This window comes from Triticum urartu, chromosome 2 (assembly GCF_003073215.2).
Source record: "Triticum urartu cultivar G1812 chromosome 2, Tu2.1, whole genome shotgun sequence".
Classification (NCBI taxonomy): Eukaryota; Viridiplantae; Streptophyta; class Magnoliopsida; order Poales; family Poaceae; genus Triticum; species Triticum urartu.
Window position 1 is genome coordinate 2,835,122 of NC_053023.1, and position 15,342 is coordinate 2,850,463.

The following is a 15,342-nucleotide window of genomic DNA, read 5'->3' on the forward strand; positions in this document are numbered from 1 at the left end:
TGTACTAGTGCACACTCCTCTCCTTTAATTTGCAGCTACCAACAGCCTGTTTACCATCGATTTCCTTTTGATTCCTTGATGCAGGCGCCCTTGTCCATCCCTGCATCCGGCCAAGGGATGGCTGAGACCGCCCTCGGCGCCGCACAATGGGTGGTGAGCAAGGCGCTAGCCCCCTTCGCGGATGGCGTGCTGGAGGCTTGGGCGGCCACCAGGACATTTGGCCTCAACATCCAGGCCCTCAAAACTGAACTGGAGAAGGTGCAGGCCACGCTTGAAATAGCCGCCACCAAGGAGCTCCCCGGGCTGGCCACGGAGAAGATGCTGCAGAAGTTGTGGGACTCGGCGCACAATGCCGAGGACTTGCTGGACGAGCTGGACTACTTCCGCATCCACGACGAGCTCCACGGCACGTACGACGCTGCCGACCAGCACGGGGACGATGCCCTCCGCGACCTCGCCTTTGATGCTCGCCACACCATCAAAGCTCTTGGCAAACTGGTCAACTGTTTCCCATGGCAGCGTGCTGAGCTCCAGCAGAGGCCAACCAGCATCATCCAGGAGTTCAGCGGATGCATGCCCAGCCTCGGTAAACTGCTCCTTTCCTCATGTTCCCCACATCCACATGTTCATGGTGATGAAGATCGTGGCATTGCGCAAGAAACACCGATGCCTGAGTTTAACAGGGCTGATTTCTCCCAAAGGATGAAGGACACTGTAGAGCAACTAAAGCTTATGCGTATTGATGTTAAGGATATTCTGCAGACTTGTGGCCACAGAACTGTCCTAGACATTTCCCAGCGTCGTGCCACCACCACACCTCAGAGTGCAGAGCCAAAACTGTATGGGAGGGACCATGTCATGAATAATATCATACATGATATCACCGAGGGTCAATACTGTGACAAGGGTCTAACCGTGCTTCCGGTTATTGGTCCGGGGGGAATGGGGAAGACAACCATGATACAACACATATATAACAACCAACAAGTGCAGAATCATTTTCCAGTCAGGATTTGGATATGTGTGTCGTTCAATTTCAACCTGGATAAGGTGCTGGAGCAGATTAAAGAAGATACCCTTGCGGTTGAAGGTGAGAATGGGTGTAGCACAACACAAGAGCTGATTGAACACAGATTGAAACACAAAAGGTTCTTACTTGTATTGGATGATATATGGCAGTTTACTGATGTGGATGACTGGAAAAAACTATTGTTGATACTCGGCAAGTCACAAGAGAAGGGTTCCGTGATTCTAGTCACAACTCGGCAAAAAGAAATAGCAGACCAGGTTAAGAAAAGTGCAGAGCCAAAAGAACTGAACGGTTTAGAACCTGGAGAGTTTAAGAAGTTATTCCTTGTATATGTCTTTGATGTTGAGCAATGTCCAGGGGATAAACGTTTTTTGCTTGACACTGGAGATAAGATAATGGGAAAACTGAAGGGCTCCCCTCTTGCAGCAAAGACTGTTGGTAGATTACTGAGGACAGACCCTAGTTTGGCTCATTGGAAAAGGGTCCTAAACAGCAAACAATGGGCGAAACAGTCCAATGGAATTATGCTTGCCTTGGAGCTTAGCTATGGCTTTCTCCCTTTCCATTTGCAACGGTGTTTTTCCTATTCTGCATTATTTCCTGAAGATTACCGTTTCAGAAGCCGTGAGCTCATCAGCCTATGGATCGGACTAGATATTTTGACACCTTCTGATCAAAACCCAACCTTTGAAGGCATAGGTCTGAGCATTTTGAATGATCTAGTCATCCATGGATTTTTCAGAGAATATAAAACTGATGGTGGTCTGCGGTATGTTATGCATGACCTACTGCATGAGTTGGCATTGAAGGTTGCATCACATGACTGTCTTCGTCTTCGTCTCCCTGATGTTGGATCGGTAGAAATTAAGCCATCCACCCGACACTTGTCTATAAGCATAGAGAACTTGGGTGGATATAATGGTCAAAAATTAAAGAGGGAATTGGAAAAACTGAAGACAAGATTGAAGGTTGAACATTTGCAAACACTGATGTTATTTGGAGCAATGGATGAAGGTTCTGCTAAGATATTTGGTGATTTTCTCGGGGAAGCAAATGCTCTTCGTGTTCTTTATTTGCCCCTCCTGAAGTATCCCGTGGAGTCCATGGTACATAATTTTTCAGGACTTGTCCACCTACGATTCCTATGTCTAGGGTGTTTACCAATTAACATCTCTAAATTTTATCATCTAAGGGTTCTAGATCTTAAGTCATGGTCTAGCAGTGGTGATTTTCCTGAAGACACAAGCAACCTTGCAAAATTGTGCCATTATTATACCCCAAGAGATGATAAGCTTCATTATGATATTTGTAATGTGGGAAAAATTCAGCTCTTGGAAAAGTTGAAGGTATTTCGGGTCAATAAAAAAAAAGAAGGATTTGAACCAAAGCAACTAGAGCCACTGACCAAGCTATGGGAGCTTGGCATCTACAACCTTGAGAAAATACATACAAAAAAAGAAGCAGCTCAAGCAAAACTGATTGAGAAGAAATACTTGAGGAGGTTAACATTGGATTGGGATAGTAAGCGATCTAGTGATGAGCCTGGTGTGGAAGCAATGGTTCTTGAGTGCCTTCGACCACATGAAAATCTTGAAGTGTTGTGCATTAGAGGGCACAGAGGCCCCACTTGTCCAAGATGGCTGGGTGATGAGCTTGCTGTTGAAGCTCTACAATTTCTTCGTCTTGATGGTGTTTCTTGGAAGGTTTTCCCTTCTTTACGGAACATGGGGGATCTTTGTGAGCTTGAGATACAAGATTGTCCAGAATTCTCGTCTGTGATTCCCACCTCCTGGATTGAGAGTTTGCGTCGCGTCTCGATTGAAGGTGTCAAGCTACTAAAGAGGTTTGCATACTCAAAATCATCACATGGAGCACAACTGGAAATCATTGGATGGGGTGATCTGCAAAGGTTAGACCAAGTGTTAGTTTTCGATAAAGAAACAGGTCTTGAGAAGCTGACACTCGAGAGATGCCCACCTTTGGAGTTGAAGCACCTTCTGATGCTAACCTCGCTGAAGACACTGATTTTAAAGCATTCAGCTGGTCTGGCTGGTCTGGCTGGACTACTAGGAGGTCAGGGTGATGTGGAATGGCAGCTCCCTGTTGAGCACATCGAGATCTGCCACTTACATGGTAATAGTTGGAATGAATTGACAGAGCTCTTCCCACACCTCCCAAAGCTCTCCAAATTGGAGATACGGGATTGTAAAAACATAAAACAGCTGGTAGTGGGGGTGGATCTGCGACAAACAACACCAGAGATGGGGGGAGGTGAAATAACAGCAGCAACGGAGGAAGAGGACGATGGAGTACTGCTCTTCCCAGCTCATCTCTGTAACTCACTACAGAAATTGAAGTTATTTTCATGCCCAGAGCTGGTCCTGGTGGACCCGCCAACTCTTGTTCCTGGAGGAGGATGGCTCCAAGCCTTGCGATCCCTCCAGAGATTAAGCATAAAGTATTGCCCAAAGTTTCTATCCGCCTTCTCGTTTTCCACTCACATTTTCCCTTCCTCCCTGCAATTCCTGGAGCTTACGAAACTAGAAGGGATGGGGACACTAGAGCCTCTCTCAAACCTTTCTTCTCTTACCAGATTAGTATTGGAATTTTGTGGAAAGGACCTGAAATGTCAGGGACTGCAGTCTCTCCTTACCACCGGCGGCCAGCTCAAGGAATTGGAAGTCAGGGGCAGCCATGGATTCTTTGCTAATTGGGATCCAAATCCCAGACGGGCTTTGGAGGATGTTGAAGGAGGACAAGAGCAGCCAACACAGCTTGTTTCATCCACGCTGCGGAAGCTTTGCACAGACGACGCAGCTGGACTCCTTGCTGCACCCATCTGCAGCTTCCTTTCTTCCTCTCTCACCAAGCTGAAACTTCATGGGTATGGGCCTGAAGGGATGGAGCGCTTCAGCAAGGAGCAAGAGGACGCCCTTCAGCTCCTCTCCTCCCTCCAGAAACTTGAGTTTAGGCATTTCCACCATCTTCAGCAAATCCCTGCAGGGTTGTGCAACCTTACCAGCCTCAAGATGTTATCAATCAACCACTGTCCTGCTGTCTCGTCATTGCCCAGTGATGGCCTCCCCAAGTCACTGGAAAAGCTAGATGTCTATGACTGCAGCGAGGTGCTAAAACGCCAGTGCAGGTGGATGCTGGGAACGATCCCCAAAACCATAAGAGGATGATCCAAGGTAACAAACACATACTTTCTCGTGTTCTTCCATGTTGCCCTTTTCCTGCGACCCTGCTTAATAACACTGCAATTATTCCCATCCAATGAGCAGGACAATGCCTTGGAGTTCCCTTGTACATTCTTCTAGCCATGTAGTGCTCTGCTCTTTCCATACATACACACTTGCCACATGCATGACATGAGGGTCTTGTGGACGCTGTCTTCCTTCCTGTACAAATTATCTGGTGAGTTTCGAGCATGGCTCCTGCTGTACCATATTATTTATATCCACTTCCAGTTATACTCGCCGCAAAAAGTTAAAATGAAATCCACTTATACTTCAGATTTTCATTTTCTTCTCAACAACAGTGAAAGTATTTCAGATTTGTTTGTCAACGCCCCTTATCTTTCCACAATGCGAGAAACCAGCGTCACTAGCAGCTAATACCTTCTGCAAGTCTCTTTTCTTTTCTACCTAGATGTAATTACCAACGTAACTCACTTGTTTTGGTTCTCTGTGCAGGTGTTCGTTTGATCCTGTAGGCTTCTTCATATTTGCATTTTAAATTTGGGTTATTGTTATTCATCAAGACGCGGTAGTATACTTGCATAATTTGGGTTTCACAATCAGAATTATGGAATAAATGAGAATATGAGTGAAGAACTGAACAAACTCATATTAAGGTTATAAAATGTTTTCATCCACTGCAATGTTATTGTCAATACCAGGTGTTGATGCATTCTAATTTCTGATGGCTTGCTGTTCAGGTGTTCTTGTGCTTCTGATGGATGTCTGAAGCTTGTCGCCTGGTAACGTCGCTCAGACTGACTTAAAATTGCTGCATGGTTTGTATTTTCCTTCATTCAGTACGATGTATTGCAAAGTATTCAGACTCTGGCCGGCAGAACCGTGCCAAGCACTTACACATTTTGTTTACTGAAGCTTTGCCAGCCAACATAACATGGAATGGAAGGTACCCTACCCTGCCTGCTAGCAAAATGTTCAGCTTGTCCTTGAACCAGTTTATCCCATAATCATGGTGGTATGCAAGGAGTGCCACACTCGTACTCGATGGCTCCAGCAATGTGTGTACCTGAAACACTGCAGAACATTGATTCATGTGAGGTAAATAGGCCCAAGTGATGTGCAACTCTGCAAGATACTGTAGCTATGGATGAACTGACATCAAAATATTTCAGAATTGGCTTGCAAGAAGTCCATGGAGTAGGAGTTATGCAGATCTATAGAGATGGAATATGCTAAGGAAGAAGAAGCAGAGTGACACATTGACTAGCCTAGCAGAAGCATAGCCTGCAGCTTGGTACGTCGCCCGGAATTAAATTTCCGTGATGATTGAGTACATCAAGTACTCAATGTGTGCAGTACAGAAGGTTAGTATTTTGTTCATTCGGTATTAGTAATATCGTAAATTTATTCTGACCGTGGTATTCCAAAGTAATAATGCTCGCATTTCTTCCTTATCCATGCAGTCATAATAATCCTGGAAGATTTTCCCGCAAAAAGACACTGGAAGATTTGCTGGCTTTATGAGGAGATGAGAAGACGTGGCGGGTGATCACCTCCCCTGCTTTTCAACCATACAGACCCGATGCTTGCTTGCTTGCTTGCTTGGAGTAAGGTTGTCTGCCATTGCCTGTGTTGATTGTTGGTAGTGGTGCATGCAATCGGCGCAGAACCGTCCAATTCCAATCCAGGTTTGCCATCAGGCCTTGATGCAGTTGGTGAACCTGTGATGTTGTACAAAGTGAAATTTCTCTTTTGAAGTGTACATTCCTTCATAAAAAAGGCAGGTAGAAGATGATTGGTGTTCACCACATGATAGACATGCTATGTACTATATTACCATTGTGTGTAAAAAACCAAAAACGGATTTGGGGGTTGTTTTCTTCAAATTTTCCCCAGCGTTGTTGCTCAATCACCACAAAAAAAATAGCTTAATTAGTTTTCAACGATACAAAGGTTGCTGTGAATTTCTTTCTTTACATGTGGACCAGGCCTGACTGGCATCATCTCAGTAAATGTGGAGGAAGATGTGGAGGAGGCAAGGGCATTTAAAATTTTAATGAGCATTTTAAAATCTCTGCACGCTTTAAAATTCTTCAATAATTTTCAAATTCATAAATATTTTCTCAAAACAATGAATATTTGTTAAATTCAAGATAATTTTCTGAAATAGTGAACATTTTTCATGATTCATGTTAATGGGCCACGGCCTAGTAGCACTACTAGGCCGTGGCCCATTAACCAGTGATGCGCAAGCGCTAAGGGCGCTAAATAAGCACTCCGGAGTTCCCTATTTGAAGGTTATTGTGTCAAATTGTTCGGAAAATACACAGGGGCAGTGTCATGTGCCAGGCTCTAATAGCAGGAGAGAACGAGTGATTTTCTTTCCAATCAAATTTTTTCCCACAGGTTTCATAGCAGTTTGTCTGGTTGGTGTTTTTATTTCTGTTTGTTTTCACAGTTTTTTTTTCAGTTTTTTCTTTTTATACCTTTTCCTTTTTTTTTTGGTGTTTCAACTGTTTTAAAAGATGTTTAACATTTTTCTAAAAATACTCATGTTTTCCAAAAATTAGGATCTAAAAAATTATTCATAGAAGTTATACTCCCTCCGATCCATATTGGAAAAGTAGTGGTTGCATCCAACATCGGTGCATCCATGGAGTGAACAGTAAATTTTTGAAAAAAAGAAAAAATATCAAAAAAATCTGAAACTTCGTGGATGTGATTATGAGCAAATGTTTTAGTAGCTTGCAAACTTTGGTCACCAGAAAATATCAAATAATCTCCATACAAAACGAAAGACAAATGATGCTTTGCACCGTGTAAATCGGAAATCAGAAGCATATGAATGTGTACGCAGACTCGATTGCGTACGCAATGTGCCGATGGTTTATTTGATATCTTGCCTCGTACATGCACGTACGAATAGATGACGTACGTCCCTTGCAATTTACTTCAGCCAGCCAGCCACACAGTACTGCCGTACCTATGACAAAAATGTTAAGTCAGACCGGACAATTAAGAAAATTATAAGTCAGGGCCGTACAAATAAGAAAATATAAGTCAGTACAGTACAAATGAGAAAATATGCACGCGGCCACATGGGTCGATTGCAAATATATTCTAGCCAACCATGGCAGCCTTATGGCCACATCGCGACTGTGGTGTGGCTTGGCTGGGGATCAACGTTCGACGTCGACCTCTTTCTTCTTTTTCTTGACGTGATGAGCAGCCGGGACGCCGAGCTCGGACGCCGGATGGTGGGCATGGAGAATTCAAGTCGGCAAAGACACACCACAACGCTTTCACCACTGGGCTATGAGCCCATCCACCGAAAAGTTTGAGCCAATGCAAAACAAATCCTGAGCATTTCAAATTAACTAAATGTATCTAATATAAGTTGGAGTAAATGTATCGATAGATGTCATTCTCGTTAGTTGGAGTAGAACCACACACGCCATGCACATTTAGTGTCCCTGCTGAACAAACTATTATGAATGTGCACCACATTTTCCTAACTACGTGCACGTGGCTTGCGAAAAGACATACGCAAAAGATGTGAACAGGAACCACAAGGAAAGGACTGAAGAGCTAGGTTAGGATTGATCTAATCTCGAATGAAACTTTCAAGTTCTGCACTACCAACTTGCCAAATCTTCTTATCGCCAAAATCTGCCAACTGCCACCTGCTTTTGAGCCCAATTAAGTGTAGTTATGTTGACACTATTAGTACCAATAGACTGGGATATCATCGAGGGAACTTCTATATATATATATATATATAGGATAAATATCCACGTCCAATATAAAGGATAAATATAGGTAGTAGCATATCACGGCATGGTGTTCTATCCTTCACTTATTTTTCAGGTTTAGCAACCTTTTTTTGCTGGTTGGTGTCAACATGGCTGAATGGATTCTTGAGTTGATGTACTAGCGTTTTATTTCAACTGAGATCTATAATTTTCTGATTGCTAGCTAACAAAAGTAACTTGTAAAGTATGGTACCATGTCGTATTATATATGAATGTAATCTTGCCTTTTTTGGTTATAATTTACTGACATTATCAGTAAGTACTTAAAGTATATGGCAAATATGAGACATGCTTGCGAATCATCTTCTATTTTATTTATTTACTATGAAAGTATTGGTCTCCAATATTGCGTGCGGACCAATGAGCAGCTCAATACCTTTTCAGTAGTGAATAAGGATAAATAGGATGAAGACAATAAAATACATTTCAACGGAGATGCGATAGTGTTGTACAAGTGGATTTATTGCTTGGTTTTTATAACCCCTTTCTATTTTATTATTATGCGTTAGCGCCTTGTAATAGAAGATATCTCACAATCAGATTTGAAGTGAGTCTACATAAGTCAAAAGATGGTTGGACATTGTTGTCCAAAACGTTATGTTCGATATACTCCACCAGAATTCATCGTTTATTTGTGGTCATATGCTCTTTTACCAATTGTTTATTCATTTTATATTATATTTATTTCCTGCTCATAGTCCGTTTCATGAGGAATATATGGTCCCTTTGCCCACCGTTGGTCTAATCTTGGGTACTTTAAATGCATGTTCGTCATGGTTTACTTAAGCATATGCAAATTGAGACGTGCGTTTTGTATGTTGTATGTAGTATCTATCAAAATAGAAAGTATATACGCGTAGTATGTAGTATATAAGAATGTTTAGCTAGTATATATACTACTTTTTTGGTAGTATATATCATATTTTGAGTATGCTCCTTTTACGTACAAATATGTACGTATTTCACAAATATAATAAAACCATGAACCAACTTGCAATTTTTTCATGTAACTCACTTTGGAGTATCTTATATATAGTATATGAACATATTTAAAATGATAAAGTAGAATATATACTACCACATGGTAGTATATGAGACATGTGGGGTAACCACCCCGGATGGTAGGATTAATTTTACTATATATATATATATTTCTCTTGCGGTCATCCTCTGAATTTTCACCTTAACCTCCTTTTCGAAAAAATGTTCTGAATTCACCCAGCGGCTTGGTGGTGTGATATGAGAGTGGTTTGGTTTTCTCAACTAGTTGGGTCTTGTCACTCCCTTGCTGCTGCTTAATTTGCCTGACAGACGTGAACATGGAACGGAGGGCACCTTGCCTGCCTGTTGGTGAAATAAATAGCCAGCTTCTTCTTATCGGTAGAAGAAAGAATGGTGCTCATCTCATCTAACTTGCTTGTAGTCCTGGCCTTTAGTTGTATCCGAGAAATACTTTTCAGCGCTCCTGCGGGGGCTTACTGCCGCACACGGCGTCGATCATCGCCAAATCAAGGCAGTGAAGTTCCAAGATGTCATCATCACCAGATCGAGACAGAAGGAGAGGAGCACCATTTAATGAACTTCTCAATGTTAGAATAAAACCCAGGCATACCGTCGATCATCCGAGGACCAAGCAATCACATGAGGCACAACACCGAGATTTGTTAACGAGGTTCACCAATATGGCTACATCCCCGGGGCCTGACTACGGGCGCTCCTCCCCATGACACCGCTACAATACCGCACCCGGTTGCCCTGGACGCCGGCACATGCAGCCAGCTTCCCCAGCATTCCTGTGCTATTATGTTGGCATAGGTTACATCGTGTGTCTACCCCCACTATATATGAGAGGCCTAGGATAAAAGTGTCCTATTAGGACACGACTCCATATCCTATCTAAACACAATACTACTACAAGTCCAACTGTAACCTACCTTGTACACTATATTCGACACAACTCTAACAGAGACTGCACTAAGTGACATACATGAAAGTGAACTCAGTAGCTCCAACCTCCACGAGGTAGCTCTTTGGTTCCGCCTTCTCGGGGAACATGGCCTTTGGGTATCTCCAGGTATCCATCTACACATTTTAACATTGAATACCTTGCAAGAACAATTAATGAAAATGAATTAACATGAATATGTCTTGCAGATTTATTCAAAAAGTTTAAGGGCGAAGATGGGACCTTCAATGAGTATGTAACAAATGATCCAAAGGGACTCCTAGGTCTCTACAATGCAGCATACGTGTTAACCCATGGCGAACCAAAACTCGAAGAGGCCACCTCTTTCGCAAGGCATCATCTAAAATCAATGGCACCTAGCCTTAGATCCCCTTTAGCAGAGCAAGTCAAGCGTGCCCTTCATGTACCACTACTAAGGACCTATAGGAGGTTGGAGGCGCTGCGCTACATGCCAGAATACGAACAAGAAGCATGGCACAATCCAATCCTTCTAGAGCTTGCAAAGCTGGAAGTTAACCACCTCCAGGCTGTCCACTAGAAGGAGCTCAAAGCTATTTCTGAGTATGTTCATTGATATATGCCCAGCCAACTATATCACTATATATACATACGTTTGCGTACATGCTTCATTGGGACTACCTATCAATTTTGTTAGTATATATGGGTTTTTGTTTCAGGTGGTATAGTGATCTTAAGGGATATGTGGGGCTAAGTTTTGCTCGGGATCGTGTGGTGTGCTACGTTTGGGGCTATTTTTTGTTCTACGAGGAAGAGCACGCGCTCCCACGAATGATCTTTGCCAAGTTATTCTTTCTGCACATCCTGTTGGATGACACCAATGATGTTGGTGCCACCTTGGAGGAGTATGGGAAGCTCGACGCAGCCATACAAAGGTTATCTCTCTCGCCAATCTCCGTATGTGTGGTGAACAACTATTAATTCTAGCGAACATAGATGAATTGGGGGTGCTTGTTTGAACTAATTAACTTGTCACACAGATGGGAGGAGAGCGCCGTTTCTCTTGTCCCAGGATATCTGAAGAAGTTCTATAATAAACTGTTAATCTGCTTTAAGGAGTTCGATGATGAATTGAGACTCAACGGGATATACTCGATTGATCACATCAAGAAGGAGGTACAAAATTATGTATCTTAATAATATTTTTGATTTAGAAGACATATATTGATTGCACATGAGCGTAACAAATGTCCCCACACAATCATGTTGTAAAAAGATTCTGGTGGCTTTTAAACATGTCTAATTAATTTAGCCCACAATGATCGTACAATATATATAATTTTTTAGTAAAACTAGGTTAGGATGATTCTTTTTCAACCAGGAAAAAATAAAATAGAAAGGACCAAAACACGCCTCACGATTTTATTTAACAGAGCTCAGAGATTACTCTTTGGCCCCATCCTTCCCTAAAGGAGGTACTCGAGTTTCTGAGTTAGTACTGCATGCGGGAGACTAGTAGTGGATGATGCTAAAGAGAAAGAAAATGTCTCTCTGCTTGCCTGACCATTTGCTTCTTTGAATGAACAACTTCTTCAACTAATGTACCTCTGTGGAACATGGAAATTTTATTATCTACTAATGATTCGAGATGTAAGTAGAAAATGTAGCCGTTGAGAGACTCATTGCTTCGGGCATGAGGATCATTGGGACGTTGTTGTCGGCAAAGCATCTAAGTGAATACAGCATTTATGGTCTGTCCCAGACAACAGAAAACAGCCAGTGTTGTAAAAATTGACCAGTACTGATTTGTGCAAAAGGCACATGCATGGACTGGCCGGCAATTCGCTTAAAGAAACATGTCATCCTGTTTGTCTTGGGAAATCGTTTCTATGTCTATTTTTGTAAGCATATTAATATACAAAATAGTTGTGTGTTTAATTAATCGCTACCTTTGCTTGTGTGCATGCATATAGTTCCAGCAGTTATCTAGTTGTTATCTCCAAGAAGCTGAATGGTTGCACCAAAATCACAAGGCCAGGTTTGAAGATAGATTGCATTTGGGTGCCATGTCCATAGGCGCGACAGAGCTATGTGTGTATGTGATGGTTTGCATGGGTGATGAAATGCCGGAGGGAGCACTCGAGTGGGTACTTGCATACCCTGATGTTGTCATGGCATGCGCCAAGATTGGTCGCCTAATGAATGACCTTGCTGCTTCATCCAAAGTACGTTGGTAAACACACATATATGTGCAATTAACCATGTTTACTTGTAACTGGCTAATCTCTAGCAAATATGGAATTAGTTAAATTAACAGAAACGTTCATGCAGCCCCGGAACAACAGGGACGTGGCCAACTGCGTGGAGTGCTACGCCAGTGAGCACAAGGTCACGGAGGAGGTCGCCTTTGCTGCCATCGACTCGATGATAGACGATGAGTGGAAGACCACCAACCAAGCTCGATTCAAACATGGTCGTGAGCTGCTGCCTGCGGTGCAGCGGGTCATCAACTTCACTCTCAGCAGGCCGGTGTACTACGGTGATAGGAAAGATGCTTTCACCTTCAGCTCGCATCTTGAAGACATCATCAAGAGCCTCTTTGTCAATCCCATTCCCACCTAGCTACTACTCTGTGTACCTCATGCAGGCATACATTAAGTATTTGTTTTGTTATGTACCTTCAATTTCTGTTTGTTTCCATATCCCGTGTTTAATTAGGTCGGTCATGTGTCATGTGCGTACACGTAATATGCGGAGGTCGGGAAAAAATATAGGCGTACACGAGCTCAGGTTTCAATTTGTGTGACATGTACGTATGTGTTGCATGTAAGATGAACCGAAATCTTTGCATGTATGGAGCCCGATAAATTAGTACTGTGTTTGGTTTGGCAAATCCACGGTCCAGTTCTTACTAAATCGTGCGCTCATATCGCTAAATTTATGTGGGAGGAGATGATTGTATCATTTTCTGGCTCTGCTCATATGTGATTCAGATTTTCAGTGACTGGTTGGTACAGTAAGTAAATGAGCCCTTCAGTCAATTAAGCTCATCAGTTGATTCTTAAACAGTGGAGAAGTTATATTATCTCCTTTCATGTAACTTTTCCCTAAAATACTTTTGAACACCAAATAAATAAGGCGGCTACTACGAAAATCAGCCGGCTGATCCTCGCATGGAATCAGCCGGTGCCTAGCCACCCGATCGGTCCATAAGTCCACTTTGTCAGCCGTCTGATTCACCCAATCAGTCCGCCTGTCTTTTTATTCGCGTGGGTGCCGAGGCCACGACGCACTGTTTCACATGTTACGTTACATGCATCAACTCCACAAAGCTAGCTAGTTACTCCAATATTGTTGCAGCAACCGCGCATGAACCAGGTACGTACTTATAATCCGGTCAAGTATCAAGCCATTCATGCTGACTACATTGTAGAAAAAGCTAGCTACAATGCAGCATCTTTTTCCATATTTTACATATTTACGTTACGTGCATATTTAGTCACTTACTGGCCGGTGCTGCAACGGCGCCGTCATGCTGCGACTGCCATCGACGTGTTGTGTGCCAGTGCTGCGAGAGTGCAGCTGTGCTACTAGCTAGTGCTTCGACGACGCGGCCATGCTGCAAGCCGGCGAAATGGACCTCCAATATGATCGATCTCTCAGCTAAAGTTAGCACTATATGTATAATGTATAGTTCTATTAATCATGTCCTCTGTTTTGATCTTGCGAGTCGAAAATACTACTAATGACATCTGTCAATTTTGATCTTGGGTGTCAAAATATTAATCTCATATATCTTTTTTTGGTTTTCTAACATGTGATGCTAATTGGGTGACTTGTAGTTTAGCAGCTATGATTGTGGACAGAGAAGCGCCGCCAAATGACATAAAGATGAATTCATTTTTCAACCATGTTGCTTTGAGCTCTCGAAGTAAATGATAGATGACGGCACCACATGATAATGTATGCGAAAAGAAAATTAGCAGCTAAGATATCTTTTGATAAATAAAAATCATAATATTAGCAGACTTAGAGGCAAATTTATGCTAATACAGTGATATAGTTTGTCACGTGAAAAACGTGATTCAACTTCAATCAATATAACACCACGAGTGGCTTGCTTTCATCTGTTAATCGCTTGGATGATGAAGGTGAATAGTTAGTTAATTGGAGGACATGGTCCCACTTCAATCAATCAATGAGACGCCTAGAGTACTTGCTTTCATATGATAATTAGCTGGATGATAACAGTGAAGTAGTTTGTCATGTGAAAAACGTGGTTCAACTTCAATTAGTGTGACACCATGAACGTCTTGCTTTCACCATTTAATTGCTTGGACGATGACGGTGAATAGTTTGTCACCTTCTATCTAGTTGGCACCAACACGGTTCAACTCAAGGTTTTGGGTACCGAGCAAAAAAAATAGTTAACATGCGATAACCGCAGATCTCAGTACCCCAAGAGAAATCGCTTTATCTAAACAAAATCCTGATTTTTTAATTTAATGAATTTGAACTAAAATTTGGACTCATTTTCCTAATCCAAAATTCATTCAAAACATTCGACCGGAAACCGCCCGGTATTTTTCGGTTACCATCGTAACAAAAATATCCCCGGCCAACAAGTTTTTTATAATCCCGGATTCAAACCTTGGGTCGACATCAATCAACCAGGCGCCATGAGCGGCCAACTTTCACAACAATGAAGGTGAATAGTTTGCCAGCTTCCGGCTGGCGTCAATATATATGGTTCAATTATTAGTGAGACGCCACAATGTGGCATAGTTTCATCTTCTATTTAATGATGGTGAATAGTTTTTTTATGGGATCCAAACCCTTGGGTCAAATTCAATCAACTAGGCGCCATGAGCGGCTAGCTTCACTGGTGATTTTTTTTAGGAATATAAGCCACGAGGGGGTAATCAGTGTGTGTGTGTGTTGGTTGAGCCGGGCGCCGGTCCATGGCCGGGACAAGTGTGCGTGTGTGTGCGCGTTGTGTGCCAGCTAGAAGCTAGCATGCACAGAGTTTGTTTGTGGACGTGCATGTGCAGGTAAGTCATAAGCGTTGATCACGGGAGTGTTTGGCATGATCCAGCGATAAGCTCAGACGATGTGTAGCTCTTGTGGTAGAGCAGATGGCTACGAGAGGAGGCCGGGTCTTGAGGAGCTCATGCGGACGTGCGCTTGAGGGTCCGTTGGAGTTAGTTGCTTAGCGAGTCGGGTATAAAAGGTCGCCATGTAACCTGTGTTTGTAGTCAGCCGGGTATGTGCACAGATTAAGAAAAGTGAGGCGCCGTTCGTGCGGCGAGGCGTTCTTCCCCGGGAAAACCTTGTGTCCGGTGTGCTCCTTATTCCATCTCAGTCTGAGCGAATGAG

The 15,342-nt window shown here is 42.8% G+C and overlaps 1 protein-coding gene and 1 pseudogene across 5 annotated transcripts in view; both read left to right on the forward strand.

Annotated features, from left to right (window-relative positions):
• The window catches only part of LOC125534949 (putative disease resistance protein RGA3), a 41,079-nt gene that overhangs the window by 731 nt on the left and 25,006 nt on the right, over positions 1-15,342 (forward strand). Inside the window, exons 3-9 of one of the 5 annotated variants that reach the window (XR_007294563.1) lie at positions 85-4,221; positions 4,315-4,447; positions 4,726-4,886; positions 4,971-5,048; positions 5,146-5,328; positions 5,403-5,594; positions 5,694-6,154. Coding sequence is in view for 1 of the 5 variants with exons in the window: in XM_048698006.1 (XP_048553963.1) it covers positions 118-4,215 (4,098 nt within the window). In the remaining 4 variants the exon portion in view is untranslated. Of the gene's footprint in view, positions 1-84; positions 4,222-4,314; positions 4,448-4,725; positions 4,887-4,970; positions 5,049-5,145; positions 5,329-5,402; positions 5,595-5,693; positions 6,155-15,342 lie in introns of those variants that run through there. The other 4 variants (XR_007294565.1, XR_007294564.1, XR_007294566.1 and 1 more) reach the window with 4 other exon arrangements.
• Positions 9,812-12,588, forward strand: LOC125533841 (annotated as a pseudogene).